The sequence below is a fragment of the Lycorma delicatula genome, chromosome 13 (assembly GCF_047948215.1).
Source record: "Lycorma delicatula isolate Av1 chromosome 13, ASM4794821v1, whole genome shotgun sequence".
Classification (NCBI taxonomy): domain Eukaryota; kingdom Metazoa; phylum Arthropoda; class Insecta; order Hemiptera; family Fulgoridae; genus Lycorma; species Lycorma delicatula.
In genome coordinates, this window is record NC_134467.1 from 11527390 (window position 1) to 11547507 (window position 20118).

The window sequence follows — 20118 nt, forward strand, 5'->3', positions numbered from 1 at the left end:
TCATATTCTACTGTAGCATTACCTTTACACATACCCAAAATGAATGCTATAACAATGTATTCCTCTGTTGTTATTAAGAACAGTTACCATTAATTACTTCAATGGAAGACCAATCACGATCAAACTAAAATTCACAGAAAATCTTTGCTAATGACAGCACAGTTGTTATTTTATTGCCAACTTTGAAATAATAATTTTTCAAACAATTTGTTGTATTTTTGTCATTAATAAAAAAAAGTTATCTAAGTAATTTTTATTTTTATTTTAAAATTGTGTAATTTCGTTTTTTTTGTTTAATTTTTTTATCAGTATTTTTTAATGGTAAATCTTGTTTTTATAAATCTTTCACATCGCCAAAAAAGAATTGGTTTTTGTTTACATTAAATAAATTCTTTTCTGACAAATGTAATAATGTACTATTTCTAAATAAAATTTGATTTTTTCTAACTTTTGTTTGTTTTATTCATTTCATCTTATTCCATTTTGTTCAGAATTAAATTCTCTACTAGTTTTGTTTAAAAAATTTGATGTTTATTATCCATTTAACAATGTTATTTTTTTAAATCATAAAAGAAACAAGGTTGTTTAACCCAATTTATTGATTTTCACCCCACATTTGAACTTTGTCCATTATTTTTATGAGTAGAAAGGTTATGAAAGTCGTGAAAAAACTTTGTCGTATATCCTCTATATGATACAGTGATGTCATATTTCTTATAATGATGATTCACAACAGACATACCTAGAGCAATAAACTTCAAAGGGTCAATGATGCAAACGCATACCCCTAGTCATGGAACTAAGAAAATTAGTTTTCTTTATGAAATTTATCATCAATATGTATTTTGAATATGAAAAATATTAAGAAAGACATTTTAATTTGGTAACCAAATTAAAATTTATTACAGACTGTGTGAAAAACATTGCACACAATGGTCATTGTAAGGCAGAAGAAGAAGAATAGCAGTCTGAGGAACGATAATATAGGGCTGAAGAAAGAGGCACAGAATGGAACAATGAGAATGAAGAACCGAAGAAGAGATGCAAAATTGAACGAGAATTGAGAGCCAAAGAACACACCCAGGTACTCCTTGAACATTTAGAGAACAACATTAAAAGATTGATATAGGGTATTTCTCCTAATATTGTACGTGTACTCTGTTAAATTCTGACGATTCATTAGTCCGGTTTGTCAAAGAAGAAATGACATCGTTGTCAGAGAGAAGTATGGTTTGGTACTGAAGGTCGATTGTTGATCGAGGTATGCGGATGATTTGACATCGGATCCACATATGGCATTTAGTTCACATTTGCAATGAGTTGAAATGAAGATACAATCGGTATGTTAGAAAAACACTATTTGACTCGAAAATAATATGGGTTTACTGTAAACGATGATACATGATACAAATGACAGGCATAATCTTTTTAAACAAGGAAAGTTATGCCGTTACAATAGCGATGGAAAATTTTTTAATACTGAATATTTCAATATTTGATACACAGAATGGCTGAAAAATGGATGTACAAAAAAAGAAAAAAATTCGTTTGTAATTCAATAATCCAGTTTTGTAGCGATTCGATAATATTGTTTGTAATTATATTTTTATTTTGACTAAAAATATTTTTTATTCACTGTTGTTGGAAATTATTATTTTTTATTTATCTATTATTTGTTATTACACAAAGTGGAAATAAACATATTTCTCATTACATTATCGGTTATTTTTATTAATATTGAACATTAGTCCTTTTTATTTATAGTAACTTACCTTTTTACAAGATTTAGATTAGTTTGAAGTAATTAGTTTTAAGGAAGTTATACAAAAATAAAAGATCAGTGCATTAAACAGTGTTCTTTGTTAAGTTGATACTTATATAAAGTTATTATAACAATAAAATAAATTATGAAAGTAAACGTAATTTTTTTTATAATCAAAGTGTATGTTAAATTCAGGTATAATCAATATGATATAATAAAAAACGTTACATTTGTTTAATTAGTAATTATATTATTTTTGTTGTTTTAAAAATATACTATATTATATATATAATTTTTTATTTTATTCAGTATGATATAGAAGAAAAAGTAATAAACTAAACGATAAAAAGTGAATTATATAGATGTAATCTGAATTTTACGGTTTAGTAGTTAGATGTATTAAGCTGAATTTGTCCTTTCTGTTAGGATTGTTACTTGGAATGAGACATTTGTTTATATATGTCAAAACCGTTTTACTACTTTTTTAGTTTTTAAAAATTTTACTTCACCCGTGGAATAAGATTTGAAAAATCAATCTTATCAAGTGCTAATTGTTTGATTGGACAATTTCCAGTACCTGATCGCAAAAATGCCCAATTTTAATAAAGAGATCAAGAAAAAGTTTCTTATAAAGCAGTTAATAGGGCATATTTTTAGATTTTTTTAAAGTAAAATTGAATTTAAAAATGTTATTTTTCTTTCCTTAATTGAAAACAAATTTGATTATTGAAGTAAAACTATGTAGACTAATAGAAAAAGAATAGTTTGGAAACAAAAAAGACCTTTCCTTTTAATTTTTATTATACAATTAGTTATTAAGCAAAGTTTATTATTGCAATGATGTAACGTGATATCTATATTATGCATATTTTATTTAATTTTTGCACACGAGTAAACTCCAATAACTGTAAAGGTTTTTGGCAACCTGACATGAAATAACAATCATCTCTCTCAAAAACAGCACAGCCATTCTAAGGAACAAAAAACATAAAATGCCAGGCTTACTTAGAGGCGTCTCCTTTATTGAGCCAAATCTACAGTGGCATACCAGCGTGTCAGCCTCACTGAAGCAGAGGTGACTTAAGTGCCCCCCTGATCTCTTTTCTCCTCAGGGACTAAGTAATGATCATTATTATCAGCAGAGATAAAATTCTTTTGTCTAGTGCTGTTTGTACTTCAGATCCTTTACACGTATCATTGTCATATGAAATGGTGAGATATGTAATGTAAAGCAATAAATTTATTTGTTATCATTTAATAATCTTCACTAGTATTAATTATTAAATATATCGTGGTGTTTTTATTGTTTCAGGGTTGGTATATAGTAACATATGCGCTAGGTATATATCATTTAAATTTGTTCATTGCATTCCTATCACCAAAAATAGACCCAGCAATAGCTGACTATGAAGGTAAGAACATATATTATTTGATTATTTAATTATATTTGTATGAGGTTTGATTAAAAAAATGTTTTATGTTTGTACAATTGTTCTTAACCTATATTTTACATTGGTAGCCATATTGGATGCTTAATTTATTGTTGGCTTTTGAAAATGCTATACATGTCTTTATACGGTTGGCAATTTTTATCTTCTTGAGAAAATGGAACAAAGAATTTTCATTAAATTTTGCTTTAAGAGTGGAATAAAGTGCAGCACCGCTTTGAAAATGTTGAATCTTGATCGCTTGTTTTGACAATTCTTCTATGAATAAAACAAACGTTTACAACCGGTACAAACATTTCCAAGAGTGTCATGAAGATGTTGAAGAAGAGTGCCCTGGATGTCCCAGCACATCAACAACCAATGACAACATCAAAAAGTGAAGAAAATGATTAAAGAAGATGCTTAAGTTGCTTATGATATTGTTATATTGTTTTGCTTATGCCAAGCAGTTTTTTCAGATGTTTTGTATGTGAAACGTGCAGCGGCAAAATTTGTTCCAAAATTGTTGAATTTGACCAAAAACACTGCTGAATGAACATTGTTTAGGAGTTAACTGAATGAAGTGAATGACAATCCAGAACTGCTCATACGGGTCGTAACTAATAATGAAACACAGGTGTACGGGTATGATGTTGAAACTAAGGCTCAGTTGTCCTGATGGAAGCTTTCTGAAGAGCAAAGACTGAAAAAAGCTTGTCAAGTTTGGTCGAATGTGAAGGTTCTGATCATTGTGTCCTTCGATTTCAACGACTTAGCGTGTCATGAGTTCTTGCTGCTAGTTTGTTCTGTCAATAAGAAATACTATCATGAAGTTCTACGCTGTGTGCATGAAGCAATCCAAAGAAAACTTCCAGATTTGTGGCGATATAATTCATGGCAATGCACCTGCTCTCACATTACTGCTTGTTCGTAAATTTATTGCAAAAACAACACCATTATGTTGCCTCAGCTTCCATATTCGCTGGACATGGCTCCTTGTGACTTCTTCCTACTTCCCAAGCTGAAAAGAACCATGAAACAATGATGTTTTGTCAACATTGAAGATACAAAGGCAGAATTGCTGAAAGAGCTAAACTTCACACTGAAAATTGCATTCCAGAGCGCTTCAAAGATAGGAGAAAGCTCTGGCACAAATATATCTGAAGGGGGTTACTTTGAGAAGGTAAAATCATTATTGATGAATAAATAAAGATTTCTTGAGGAAAACTAAAATTCCACATTTTTTTTTATCAGACCTTGTTAATTTAAAAATTTGTGTATGAAAAAAGGATAAGGTGTATGTGGAGGTGTTACAGTATAAGTAATACCAAAATGCATAGAAAAGTTTTATTAAATTTGCTATTCTTGGACATTTCAGCTAAAAGCTGAGTTCTGGAGGTGTAAGAAATATGAATAATGTTAGTAGTCGCAATGAAATCACTCTTGAGCATACTGGAGAACACAGTAAGAAGTAGAATTGTTAATTAAATGATAAACATATAAATAAGCACGAATAAAACGTGAAAAAAAATTTAAGGAAGCAAAAGTGAAATGGTTTGGGATCTGAAAAAGGTGCAGATGTGTAATAAGTGTTTGTGAGAAAAAAATGTATGGGAATAATTAGTGAACAGCCTGATCATAAGTAATTTTAAGAATTTAGAGAATAAGACAGGATGACTTAGGCTAACGATAGAAAATGAAATATAATTTTACAAAGTAAATCTGAAATAGTTCTGCCTATTCAGTTGTAGTCATTACAGTGATTTAATTCTTAGATGACACTTTGTATGAGGTGTGTTTTTAAAGTAAGGTCTGTTTTGAAATAAAAACCAAACTGAAAAATATGAACAAATTTTATTACTTGCGCAAAAAAAAAGCATTTACTGTTTTTCTATATAGTTGCCATTAACGACAACAAATTTTTTCATAGCATTTGACTAGCTTCTTCATTCCCTCTTCAAGAAATTCAGTCACCAGTGAGTGACTTAAACCATGCGATAATGCAATTTTTCAATTTATAGTTATTATCAGACCTTTGTGACACAAGCCACCGTTTAAGGTAAAGAAAAAGAAAATCGCTGGGAGCTAAGTCGGTTCTGTAGGGTGTATGATTGAATATTTTGCGACAAAATTTTTCCAATCATATTACTGTTTGATTTTCTGTGTGGCCAGATTTTGCCGTGTAAATAAAACAAAAGGCCACAGGATAGCATCATCTCAGTCGTTTGTTTTATAAATCTTCTAAGACTTTTTAATGTTTTACAATATGTAACGAAAATCGCAATAGTTCCACGATCATTAAATTTAAGAAGCCTTTTTACTTCAATAAAGTAGTTCCCATAAACTTTTCTTGTTTGAACTTCTTTGGTTTAGGACATTGATTCTCAAACTTTTTCACCCACCTTGAGAATCAAAAATTTTCTAGTGCCCTCCAAAATGTTTAAAGTTACCATCTGTAAAAAATAATAATTATTGCAATTGCTGTTTTTATGATGCGCTCTTAAAAACAGCAGTTGCAATTATTGATTTTAAACGTGTCATATCCTATTTCTGAGTTGATAATTACATTTTGAATAAGAGCAATTAAAATGCATATTTAATCATAAGTATTTTTATTAAAAATTGTTTAAATAAAACTGCAATTGTATCTATATAGTTATATAACAACAATAGTGATAGCATATTCAGTATAACAATACAATAATTAAAACAAAGCTTTCAACTGAAAAATTACACTTACATTAATATGAAGGATTAAACTGATGTACTTTTGTCTGTTGCTGATCAGGTTTGATTTTACTTAAAAACAGCAATAAGTCCCTGCATTTGGTAATATGCAGTCGATTTCTCTTTTTGGTTAGCAGTATGCTACAGTACTAAATCCACGCTCAGACAAATACGATGATGAGAATGCTATCAGAAATTGTTCAATAATCAACCATAATCCAGGGTAAAGTTGCAGGATTGGCTTTTGCAGCCAAAATTCTTGGTAGCCATTCTTAAATTTTATTTTTATTTCTTCATTTGTTGTCGGTTCTATAACTTGTTCTTCTAACTAGGATAGTCCTGCTGTGTTGACATTTGAAAAAAGATCCAACACCCCAGTCTGGTATGACCATATTTAAAATGGTCCGGAATTGTTCTTTGAAATCACCGTGGAGAGGTTCTCCTAGTGTTGGCAGTAATCAAGCAAGTTGTTGTTGCTGAATGATAATAATCCATATTTATTTGTATCAATTGGTTGCTTAAATTGGGAAATGTGCAGCATTAAAGACAAAAGTGGCTGTTTCTCCACAAAAGTGGAATATTTCAGTTCAGAAAAATCTTTGAGAAACATACAAAAAAGAAATTAAAGCCAAAGTCTTAAGCTTTTAAACGATTTTAATGCAGTTTACTGAAAAAAATTTGTTTTGCCCATGTGCTCAATTGAAGACTAAGAAAAACTTTCAGATTTTTAAAACTTTTCTTCTAACTGATTTTTTTTTTTTAATTTTATGGTTTTTGAAATCTGAAGTATACTGTCAAAAAGTAGAGTATTCAAACTTCAATTTTTTTTTCATCTCTAAGCTCTTGGTTGCAAAGTAGTTGGAATACAATTATTTTTTATCATAAATAATAGGTGTCCCTTTAATTTTTTGTACTGGTGTAATAGGTATTTAATTTTAGTTTAAAATATCAGGAAAACATAATTTTTGCCATTTTTTTTTTTTTTTAATCAGCCTCAAGGAACCCATAGCCCTCCTTGAATGCCTGAATGCTCCCAATTTTCTGTGAGTTTTCTACTGTCTCCCCCCCCCCCTCAAGGCCTCTAGCACCCACAAGGGGGCATTATCGCCCACTTTGAGAATGAATGATCTAGCAGATTATGAATGCCTTCAATGTATTGACTGCTGCTATTTGGTCTTGATGTTCAAATGAAAAAAAAAACAGATTTCATCTCTGGTAACAATGTGATCAATTTTATCACCTGCATTTTTGTAATGAAAAAGATTTTTTTTTAGTTTTGCAAAAATTCATGCGTCACAACAAAACATCTTCAACTGGTCAAAAATTGTGTGACTACATCACACAATTTTTTATAACCCAATTTTCATTCAAAACTATAAATCAGAGATTGTGAAACATCAAAGACAATTGTGACTTGGCGATGCTCTGGTTTTCCCAACGTTTTCAGTCAGATCATTCATAATCACCATGGCGGATCACTGTCATTCATGACTTCATTATGAATGTTCGTTTACCCTTCTCAAAATGAATATCACCATCATCTTACTTTAGTGTTGTTCATAATTCAGCCCATAATATTCGTAAATTTAAATTTGTTTGTCTTTAAATTTTAGCTGCAGAATTGTTTTTTACTGTTGAAAATCAGAGTATTCCTTGTTCTTCACACCCGACAGGATCATGAATTGTAGTAGTAATTTTAAATTAATGAATGTAAATAACTAACAATATAATGACTAAGCTATTGATGCTAACAGCTGACTATTGATTGAAATAACTGAGCTAAGTGCCAAATAACCCACAGGTTGGTCTAGTGGTTAACTTGTCATCGCAAATGTCAGCTGATTTTGAAGTCGAAAGTTCTAAGATTCAAATTCGAGTAAAGGTAGTTACAATACTTTTATGTGGGTTTGAATATTGCAAGAGGTTATCTCTAAAGTAAAGACTGTTTCATTGTAAAAAAAATTATTCTGAAAATTTTATATATAATTTTCATTCCTCTTAAACTACATACCTTATACTACTTCACTATATAATCGCCACCTGAATTAAGACATTTATCATACTGATACACCAGCTTTAATATACCCTCATTGTATTCTTCTTCCACCAGTCCATTTAGCCACTGATTAACAGCATTTTTAGGCTTATCACCTGCAAATTGCTTACCGCTCAAAATTTCTTTCAATTTCCCAAACAAATGGTAATCAGAAGGAGCTAAGTCTGGGCTATATGGCGTGATCGTAAATTTCCCATCCAATTGTTCTCAGTAAATCACGTGTGGACCTGCAACATGTGGACGTGCATTATTGTGCAGCAGGATGATGCCATCAGTCAGCTGCCCACATCACCAATTTTGAATGGCGCTCCTTAACCTATGTAGAGTTCTGCAGTAGGCTTCTGCATTTATAGTTGTTCCACACGACATGAAATCAATCAGTATGCCAAACTGATCCCCAAAGACAGTGGCCATCAGTTTTTTCCAAATGGCTGTGGGTTGACCTTTCTTGGTCTGGTTGGTGATCGAAGATGACACCATTCACTTGACTGTCATTTTCTCTCTGGCATGTAATACGAAATCTATGTTTCATTGCCAGTAACAATTGAATTAAGGAACTTATCATATTTTTCTGTGTAGCACATCAAAAATCAGATCCCATTCGGATTTTTTGTGACGTTCCTTTAAGAAATGCGGCATCCAACTTGCACAAACCTTTTTTAACCCTAAATGGTCCTGAACAATGTGACTGATAATAGCTCATGAAACATTAGGAAAAAGAAGTGCCAGGCCAGAAATTGTCTAGCAACAATCTTTTCTGATTTCATCATCGACGTGTTTCAACATGTCCTCTGTGATTAGCCTTCCCAAACATTCTTCATCGTGCACATTATTTCTGTTATTACTAAATCTGTTACACCATTTTTCGATGTTTCTTTCATTCATTACATTATCACCGTACACAGCAACCAGCTGCCTATGAATTTCACCCGGCTTAAAGCTTTAATGGTTTAAAAAACGTATGACTCCACGAATTTCACAGTCGGCAGCAACATCGACTTTCGTATTAATTTTATAATGTAATAACTCACACATAATGAAAGATACTACAATCCAACAACGCAGTATGTACATTACTAGCGTGGCCATGAACGACACAGGTTAGCCAACCTTAAGGAGAGAAATTTTCCAGCGGTCTTTACTTTAGAGATATCCCTTGTAGATTGTGGATACCATTGTTCTTTGGTGGTTGGGTTTCATTTTACCACACATCTCAGGAATGATCACTGAGACGGTACAAGACTACAGTTCATTTACATTCATACATATCATCCTCATTCATCCTTTGATATAATACCTTATGGTGGTCATGAAGGCCAAGCAGAAAAAGAAAAAAGAAAGTAAATGCCATATGTTTACATCATGTATATAGGCGGCAGATTCAGAACAGATCTTTCTTAAAAAACAAGCCTTGTATAATGAAATTTCAGATATCTATTTCTTTATTAATTTTTATTTGAATTGTTTTTTTAAATAAATCTTTCAGATTTTTCATGTTTATTCATCAATAAATTAAATACTGTATAGTATTGATTGTAAGCATGTATTTAGATACAATAAGTATTAATTGTTATAGCCCAATGAACTCGCCCATCCCCCATTGGAAAAAATATGATTTATTGAATATATTATTAGTTTGTTCCCTATTTTGTGTCTCACTTTTCTACAAAATTGGTCTTGTAAGTAAAATTTTAATTTACTATTACTAGATACATTGAAGATATTTTCAAATAAGTTACACATTATACATATTATTGCCTCTGTTTTTTTTATGGAATTTCTTATTATTTTGACTTCATTTATCCAGACTGTCCATTCCTATTTGATCCAGTTAAACAGGGTTATGTCGTAGAATCGATGGATAAATGTTTTTATAGTATGAAAATGAAAATTTTAAGAAGATAGAAAATCATTGTATAACAAATGAAAGTAAAATATATATATTATTAGCAAAAAATGAGTAGTTAAATGTGAGATATACCGAAGAAAAAAAGAAACTATTACTGGTATCATAAATATAGTGTGCAGAAAAAGTTTGGTGGTAATTTTGGGTAAATGAAGCCAAATCGGAGTTCCAGAAAAAAATTGATGATAAGGAGAGAAGAAAGTGGTAATGAGTGACAAAAATGTGTAGAATGACTGTATAGAAAGACAAATTAAATGTTTGAGACAGCACAAGAAATTTTTAAATTCAAAGAGTTCTATATACTACCATCTGTTTTTGACAGAACTCTAAGAATCAAGCAGTAGCAGTTGTTAATATATTGTCTAAATTTGGTGTACGTGTAGCAGGATTGAATAGCCTGTATACATTAGAATGCAATATTTATTATACTTGAGAAGTATAAAAAAAAAGTACTATTCAAAGACAGATTTAGTTTCTGACATGCGTGAGACAGAAATAATTTTTGCTTAGTAAATAAAAATAACTATAAAAAAAGCTATAGTAGAAACGGTCCAAAAACAAAGAATTAAAATTTAAATGCTAAAACAAGAAATTAGTTGACGTAATAAATGGTACGGTTTTATTATAATGAAAAAAGTTAGCCTAGAGTAAAATGAGTAAAATTTAAGTATTAACCTAAATAACATAGTGTTATTAATCTCTAATAATATTTTATAAGATTATAATCTTTATTGGAATATATGAAACAGATGAATAAGGATTGTAATGTAGAAGTATACTGAAGCCAGGTGAGTGGGTTAGAATTGAAATGAATAGTGATAAATATAAATAATAATTTGCTATAATAAGCAAATCAGTTGGCTGTTTTAAGAGCAAGTGAATCAGGACTTTTCTTTGCAGTATACAATTGGTTAGTTTGAAACATTGTTTTTACAATATATACAATTAACTTCATATTTTGTGTTCATTTTGTTGCAGATGATGCTGGCCCTGAACTTCCGACTAGGGCAAATGAAGAATTTAGGCCGTTCATTAGAAGATTACCGGAATTTAAGTTCTGGTATTCTGTTACAAAATCGACCATAATAGCAACAATATGTACATTCTTTGATTGTTTTAATATCCCTGTGTTCTGGCCGATTCTTGTTATGTATTTTATTACATTATTTGGTATCACTATGAAAAGACAAATAAAGGTAAGCGTTAAATTTTTCATTATTAAATGTTCTATAAGTTAATATTATTAAAAAATAATGTTTTTGAGTGGCCTTTTGAAATATTAACAAAGGGGAGACTTCTTTTACCTAAGAGCTACCCAAATTTTTTAACCCTGTTAAAAAAAAAAGTTAAAACAGATTTAAATTTTAATAAAAATTAATTTCTTTAAGAAAAGGTTTGAATAGGATGTAAAAATTCCTTGAAAATGTTATATAAATATTCTTCAACAGGAGATAAACTTCAACAAAGATTACAGAAGATGATTAAATAAAAATTATTTAAAATTATATTTACTTATAATTTTGTTTGTTCCTTTATTAGTAGAGAAAATGCTAAAATAATATATATATATATATAAAAAGAGAAAAGAAAAAACAGAAACCACATATGCAGCAGAAATATTCTTTTACCTGAATGAACAATCAAAGTCCGACATACTCCAGAAAATCAAAAAAAAAATTGGAAGAACTGCATTAACAGAAAGTACCAGAAAGACGTTCAGTGATGGGTTATGCCTAATAAAGTTGTATACAAATAGTTAGAATCCATCACTGATAACATGCATAAAAGGAGACTAGGATTCTTTGGATAAATTATGAGGATACAAGATTTGAGGATTTGAGATTTGTACAGTTAGTCTAGACTCGAAAAACACCAAGACAGGATTCGTATGGATCAGAGAGATAAGAGAGGATCAGAAGGAAATCGGCCTTACACCAGAAGACAGCACAGACAAAATAAAATTAAATCAAAAAATCAAAGGATAAAAACACTCTGTTTCACACTCACAAGAAATAAATTCATAACATGAACATTTTAACACCAGAAAGGGCATGGAGATTAGAACATAAAAGTACTGGGAAGACCACAAGGCCGGAATAGTACCTACAAAGAGACTTGGATATTGGACTGACTAAAGTGAACGTTCATGGTCATAAAAAATGAAAAGGAAAACTGAAAATTTCTTTTTTAATATAAGATTGTGTGTAGCCCTTAGGGAAATTTAAAAATATATTGTGTGTGTATATATATATATATATATATATATATATATATAAAATTAAATATATATACGATTATGTGATTCCAATAGGGAAAATTTCATCAAATCTGATTTGTAGTTTTTACTTTATACAAGGCAGATTTAAAAATTTCCCTCTGTCTTAACCAACGCTCCTTCTACTTGAAATTGTTATCTTGGTAGAGGAATTATTATTTCTAAGTTGAGAGAATTCATGATCATTGTAGTACAGTTGGCATTATACTGTTGTCTCTTCTACAGTAATATTGTGTGCGCGCACACACACACACACACACACACATGTTTATGTAAAGTACTTGTAAAATGTGCACAGTTTAAAATTTTTGTCGCTGATTAGTTTACCATCTTCTTCTTACTACACGGCATAGGTATCTATGTCTCTTTCAGTCCATATAGCCTTAATTCACCCTATATTTACTCCATTGCTTCTTCAGTCAACCTATAGTTCCCATCCCAACAGGGGTTGTATTTCAGAACTTCAGCAGGAATTCTTTTACTTTTTACTTTTCTCTCCAAATGATCTTTCTACTTTTCCTTGTAATTTTTAATTCTCCAGTTCAAAAATTCTATTTGCAAATCTGTAATTGTATCATTTCTTATCCTGTCAAATCTTATACGGCCTTTTCACAGCTCCTAAAAACCTCATCTACTGTTTGGATTCTACTCTCTTCCTTTTTTACCCGGAATCCAGAATTCACTTCCTTATCAATACAGGGGTAGTGCCATCATGTTATAAAATTTTAATTCTGTCTCTCTTATCTTATTTAATATTTTTAGGGTATGTGTTGCACTACACAATGCTTGAAACTTGCTTATTTTAAGATATACAACTACATCCTTTTCGTAGGCAATCGTCCATCCTAGGTATTAGAAAGCAACCCACTGGGTCGGTGTAGTGGTAAACTTGTCATTCCAAATAATTTTGAAGTCAAGAATTACAAGGTTCAGATCCTAGTAAAGTTAGTTGCTTTTATACAGATTTGAATTCTAGGTGGTGGATACCCATGTTTTTTGTTGGTTGGGTTTCAATTATCCACATGTCTCAGGAATGGTCAACCTGAGACCATACAATACTTTTTTTCATGTCAGTCGCTTATTGGAAAATTATCAAAAGTACCAAACACCTGTTTTGAATGAATGCAAAAAAAAACTTATCTTCCCACTAAGTGTTGGTTGGGAGTTTGTTTGTTAATGTTTTTGGGGTTGTTTTTTAATGTTTGACTGTAACATAAATCCTAATTTCTTATCTTGGCACCGACTGATTTTTTATTTCTTTCTAACTTGAGAATTATTCTTGATAGGAAGGTGAAGGATCTTACTGGAATGTTTTCAGAAACTTTGGGAATGTAAGTAAGTATGTAACTGCTAAAGAGAATTTCACTTAAAACATTTTAATTTACTGAGTTTTTTAAAAATAAATGTAGTTTAGGAGCTTTATGAATCTACCTCAGAGAAAAGCAAAAAGCAAAATTAATAAACTTAAAAAATTGATATAAGGTTGTAAAAAAGACAGTTACAAATAAGGTACAAAAAATCAGTCTAAAGGCAAATTTTGTTAATATAAATGTGTTTTAATTTTATAATTATAATATTTGTTTCAGCATATGATAAAATATAGATATATACCATTCACCCATGGGAAACCAAAATACCAGGGACATGAAGACTCAGGAAAGGTGATTAACACTAAATGACAGGTGACCAGTGGCATTAAGATATTTGTAGTTTTGGTGTAAATGTGTTATTTATTATGCGTTATGTTATACATACATACATACGACTGGTTGGATGTTTCTGGTGCATGCGTGTGAATTTATATGCATTGTGTATACATGTGGATGTTTATAATATAACTTTTTTTGTTAAAAAAAATGTTGATAAATGGTAGCAGGATCATTTCTTGAATCTTATTTGGAAATTGTTATTGAAAAAAATTATGGTTATTTAATTTCTATGTGGTAATTATATTGGTTTCAGGTTTCTACTGTTTTATCTTATAATAGAATATAATTTGTATAATAAAGAATATTATGGGTCATTTATGTCTGTAAAAATATTATTTTGAGCTTTTTATTGTGTAGTTTGTGTGTTTTTGGTTTTTTTTTAATGTTGTTATTGATAACGCGTTCACTGATATAGGTGTACAGTTCTTTAAGCAATGTGTATTCTTCCTCATTTCTTTAATTGGAAAGGATTAGGATGATTTGTTTTTATTCTCTTGATACATGATTTTATTACCAAGCAGTTTCTGTTGTTTTTTTCACACAGTTTTATTCTCTGATTTTTTTAAATTCAATATAACAAAATAAATCACATGAATGTTTTCTTTATATTAGTTTAAATTTCATATATTTATTTTGTTATATTACTATACTATTCCTTTTTTTTGAAATCTCATATTGTTGAAATATTTATTACAATTAAAAACATTATTAAATCTCTGATTGCCCTTTTGATTATTATGTGTTATAATTTAATGTAGGATTTTAAAATTAGATTTGTACGAATGAAAATCAGTGAGTACTTTAAAATAAATTGATAGTTGGTTAATACCTGTGCTTGTTTTCAAAAACAGGTTAGTTTTTTACTACACAATTTATTTGTTTATTTTATTAGGATATTTACAATATATACCTTTTTTGTGAGGTATTGTATTAATCATATTTTACCGAGTAAAGATTACTCGTTGAAGAAAAGGAGATATTTATTATAATCAAAGTTTCAGTTTTAATATATTTCATTCAAACTTAAACTGTTAGTGATATATTCAGTTTTTGAAGTCAGTAATTGTGGAATACTGATGCTTGATGAAAAAAAAAGTGGTCTTTGTACATATCATAAGTATAATATATGTACATATCAAACATATAATTTTTTTTTGGAATAGACTTTACAAAGCAAGGTAACACTTATACAGTAAGGACAGTTACCGTACATTAAAGATAAATGTATAATTTTATGCACCGGCCAGGGATATAATTGTATTTTTTTTCACAGAAAATGAATATACATGAGGTTTAAAGTAAGGTTCATTTTAAAGTTGCTGCCTACATATGTGATGTGTTTGTTGTTTGTTTGAAAAATTATATAGAAATGGCACTTGCACGCTCAATTATTTCAGTTAGTACTCAGCTGTTAGCAACAATGGTCATTTTATTGTTGATTGTTTATATCCAGCCGTTTATATTGATTGTTACAATTTGTGTTCCTGTTGACTATAAAATCTTAGAAAAGCTATAAAAAACAAACAATGTGGGATTCTATTTCGCAGGATCATGTTTTTGCATGACAATCTTTGACCATACATGGTAAGTCAGACGGTGAGGCGATTAGACAAATTTTGTTGGAAAGTCTTCAATTGTCCACTCATATCTCTGACTTAGCTCCCAGTGATTATTTTCTTTTTCTTCTCCTTAACATTGGCATGCATCACAAGGTTTGACGATGACTTGAAAAATTGCATTACTATGCGTTTTAAGTCTCCGGCAGCAGAATTTCTTGAAGAAGCTAGTGAAAAAATATGAAAAATGTGTTTGACGTTTGAAGACAGCTACATAAAAAAGTAGTGAATAAATAAATCTTTAAGCTAAGTTATAAAGTTTATTCATATTTTTTAGTTCTGTTTTTAATTTCAAAAGAGATTTTACTTAAAAAACGCATCATATTTGTATAGTAATGTGATCTAGAAAACAACAAAAAAATTTCAGCATGGTGGATGTGTATACTAAAATTTGCAGAGCAGTTAATGCGTTAAGAAAAATAGGCCTGAAGTATAAAGAGATAATAGGTTTTGTTGTAGAGAGTTATTCATTATTGGGAGATGAAAAATATTTGCCTCTTAAATTTTGCAAATTATAAAGGATGAATGGAAAAATCTACTAGAAATGTGTTTTACTTTATCAGAATAACACTTTAATTCTATTAGACATAAATTTATCATTTTATTTTGAAGGAATCTTAAAAATATGCATTGATAAAATGTACATTTTATCAAAATATTATTTTGATAAAGTAAAATAGTATTTTACTTAGACATATTAAAATTTCTGCGTTAGCAGTTCAGAAAACCTGTTTACGTGGATCTCATGATAAGGCTAAAATAGATTAATTTCCAATTTTGACTTTTCGCACAATCTCTGGTTCTTTTTTCAACTGGCTTAAAATCATTCATTTGTAACCCTGTTCGTCCAATTCATTTTTAGAAGATGTGTAAGACCACGTCTCAAATGCTACAAGGTTTTGAAAGATTCCTCATAGAGTGTTCAGGATTTCATCCCATACAATAAGAGAGAAAACATCTGAGTATCCGAGTATTCTTCTACTCAGGCCTAACGATAGGTCTGGTGACAGAAGAACGTTAAGTCAGAAAAAGGCTGATGTGGTTTTCTCAATTCTGCACTTATTTTTAGACTTTGATTCTACTGTTCATCAATACTAAACCCCAAGTACACATACATTTTCACTCTTTCTAGCGCCATATCTGCTTCCTGTAAAATAACTCCATTCACCCATTCCTTACAGAAGACCATGTAATTAGTCTTTTTGGAGTTCAGGCTTAAGCCATATTTGTTATGCGCCATAACTCGATCTAAGAGTATTTGCATATCCTGTTGAGTTTCCACCTCTAATACAGTGTCATTAGTGTATCAAAGGTCTTTGCATTTTTGCAATTTAACATTTTGTTTTTTGACTTAGTCACCTGGAAAGTAATATCTATTCTTACATTCCATTCTATTCCATTCTCTGGACTTACATTCCATTCTAAATGGAATGTAAGTCTCAAAAATGATACCTGCAAATGAAACAATCATACCTAGTGGCAGATCCATTAATCATGATCGTTTATATTAATTATTATGCCATATAGTTGGGAGAATTTGAATACCTTACTTTAAGCTAAAGAAATTTATACTCCGAAGTCCAAAAAACACCTTTTACACAGGATGGCTTAGAAAGTTCTATGACTAGGTCTAAAAAATTTATGTTAGCTTACTTTATGGAAAAAAAATTATTGTAATTTCATTCAGTCTCATTGGGAGGATGCACATCAATCCCAAGGACTTGAAAAGAACAAATTAAGTCTTTTTGAAAATGAAGTTCTGCTAATGTGCTCATATGTCTTCTATGGTGTCAAGATTGCTGGACTTTCAACTTAAATTTCATTTTGCAGAACAAGGTAAAGTTTCAGGAGGCTAGGTCAGGAAGTATAAACCCACCGGGTTGGTCTAGTGGTGAACGCGTCTTCCCTAATCAGCTGATTTGGAAGCCGAGAGTTCCAGCGTTCAAGTCCTAGTAAAACCAGTTATTTTTACACGGACTTGAATACTAAATCGTGGATAACGGTGTTCTTTGGTGGTTGGGTTTCAATAAACCACACATCTCAGGAATGGTCGAACTGAGACTGTACAAGACTAGACTTCATTTACATTCATACATATCATCCTCATTCATCCTCTGAAGTATTAGCTGAAAGGTCAGGAAGTATAGAGAGTAGGGGACAACCTCCAAGTTGTATTCTGTCTAAAATTGTACCATTTTGAGAAAGATGTAAGCAGATATTTTATCATAGTGCAATAGTTTGTTTTTTCATAGTTATAACTTTTTTCATCATTTTTTTTATATGGCTTAAAACATTATAATACAACTCAGAATTCACCATAACATAGTAGGAACAAAACTTCTTACCGAATGATTTCCTGGGTACCACATGCAGCATCACTTGTTACTTCAGTTCTACATACTTCTCTGGTTTAGGTGATTTCCACAAGATGATCATTGCAATGATCCTAGTGGTCTCTTTAATTGTAAATTACAATGATTATTGCTTTATCTCTGGATTGTAACTATAATCCGAATATTCATAGCTTGTGATGTTCCTTTGAAATGAAGTTTGGTTTGTTGTTTAGTCATCTTTTGAAGCTCATTGTACTCATCAATAAATTGGTACTTTTGATCAACTGATAAAAGATGACAGACAAATTTGGCAACAATATGATAAGTGGTCAAGTTATTCAGTTATGATATTTTGGCAGGCTCTGTAAATGATTTGAGCTTTGTCAATAAGTTCATGGTTCGTTTGGTAACAGCCTGAAGTAAAAAGTTTTCAAAATTATTTGCTGAAATTTTTCCACATTTTCCAGCATTTTGCTGATCATCCACATTTAGCAATCTTGTCCTTAAGTGACGCTCTGTAGGCCTTAAAATGTAAATGTCCACCATAAACCTAAAAAAAATATTCTCTAAAAGCCTGACAAAGTATCTAAAAGGTCTCAGTAGCCAATTCATTAAAGTTTAAGCAAAATTAGATGCAGGCAAATTTTTCAGCTATAGGAGTCGGACCTAACGTGAAGTTATAAATTGTGTATACTAGGTGTGATCAAAAAATAATTGACTTGGCCCATAAAATATTTAACTATGTAGTTCAATGACTTGTCTTCTTCAAAGTAAGTCCCTCCTGATATAACACACTTATTTAATGTTTGCATTGTTGGGGCATTTTTCAGTGTCATCTTTAGTGATCACCATAAATTCTCCTAATGCATTTCTTTTATCTCTTCTCTTTCTTCAAATCTTTACCTTTATGTAGAATTTTAAGCATAGGAAAGAGCCAGAAATCATACGGATTTGTGTCTGGTAAGTAGCTTGCTGAAGTCGCCCAGTCCCATTTTTATCAAGAATCTCTGGATAAATTGTGATGCATGGGTGGAGGATTGTCATGATGAATTTTACAAACGCCATTTTCCGAAAGCAAACGGTCTGTTATATCGAACAGCATTTCTTAGCCGATAAGAACAGTTATGTAGTACTTTTTATTGACAGTTTGACTTTGAACATACTTGTGATGAACTATGCCTTTGTAATCAGAAAAGATTGTCAGCATGACGTTCACATTGATTCTTTGATTGCCTGGCTTTCTTTTACCGCTGAGAACTTTGATTTTTCCAAAGGGATGACTATGCCTTTGTCTTAGGATCATAGCCGTAGACCCATGTTTCATTTTTTCATAAAATCAGGATCACTGTTTGCATATTTCAACATGTCTTGCGCAACTTGCAGTTGGTTTTCCATTTGTTCATGAGTGAGACATTTTGTCACAAATTACCCTGTTACACATCACATCCCAAGATTTTTGGTAAATTGATTGCACAGAGTCAAAGAAATTCCTAGTTCATTTTCAAGTTCTCTAATTGTTATTCAACATTCATTCATCTGTTTAACTTGCTTGATTTTTTCAGGATTTTTGTTGGTGGAAGGTCTGCTAGAGCATTTTCTGAACATTCAGCCATCTTAGAAACTGCTCTTTAATTAGTGTAACATCCCTAGCTTGAGCACTTAAAACTCTTTGTATCTTTCTTATTATCTCTATTTGCGTGTCGCCAAGTTTCTGGAAAAATTTAATTCACCCCATTCAGTCATTTTGAAAGACAGTGGAAACTTGACAAGCACTACTTACACGTTTTACTTTTCATGGCTGTTAAGCAGTGACTTGCCACAATGGTAACAAAATATTTAAATCATTTGCGACCGATTCAAATCAAGGTCAATTCCATAATAGATCCCCTCTGTTGCTACATCTGGTTATTGCAATAAAAAATGTAAAATACTTTTTGAGTAGACATCGTGTTAGTAAACATCATAAGAGCATAATATGGTACCACTTGACAGACTTATAGTGCAGGGTTGGGTGTAATGACCCTTGACATTCTGCACAGATTCATCTTGAAGTTGACATGCTCCAATTACAACAGAAAGTTTTCTGATGTCATGTTATGTTTAGTCGTCTCAAGTTATAAAATTGTTTTACTATTTTTTTGTAATTTTATTTCTTTATAGTATCTGAATGTTAGAAATCATTTTCTTAGAATTTTTCCAGAATTTAAAAGCTGTAAGTTAGACCGCATTTTTTTATTTTTAAGTATAGTATAAAATTTTTTAATACAGTTATATATTTGTTTTATAAGATAATATAGTCTTAAGTGA

The 20118-nt window shown here is 30.7% G+C and overlaps 1 protein-coding gene across 2 annotated transcripts in view; it reads left to right on the forward strand.

Moving 5' to 3' along the window:
- The window catches only part of LOC142333700 (protein RER1), a 58088-nt gene that overhangs the window by 23678 nt on the left and 14292 nt on the right, over positions 1–20118 (forward strand). The window contains exons 4-6 of one of the 2 annotated variants that reach the window (XM_075381129.1): positions 3075–3174; positions 10857–11074; positions 13740–13835. In XM_075381129.1, the coding sequence (XP_075237244.1) occupies positions 3075–3174; positions 10857–11074; positions 13740–13832 (411 nt within the window). In that variant the 3' untranslated portion in view covers positions 13833–13835. The remainder of the gene's footprint in view (positions 1–3074; positions 3175–10856; positions 11075–13739; positions 13836–20118) is intronic. The other variant, XM_075381127.1, reaches the window with a different exon arrangement.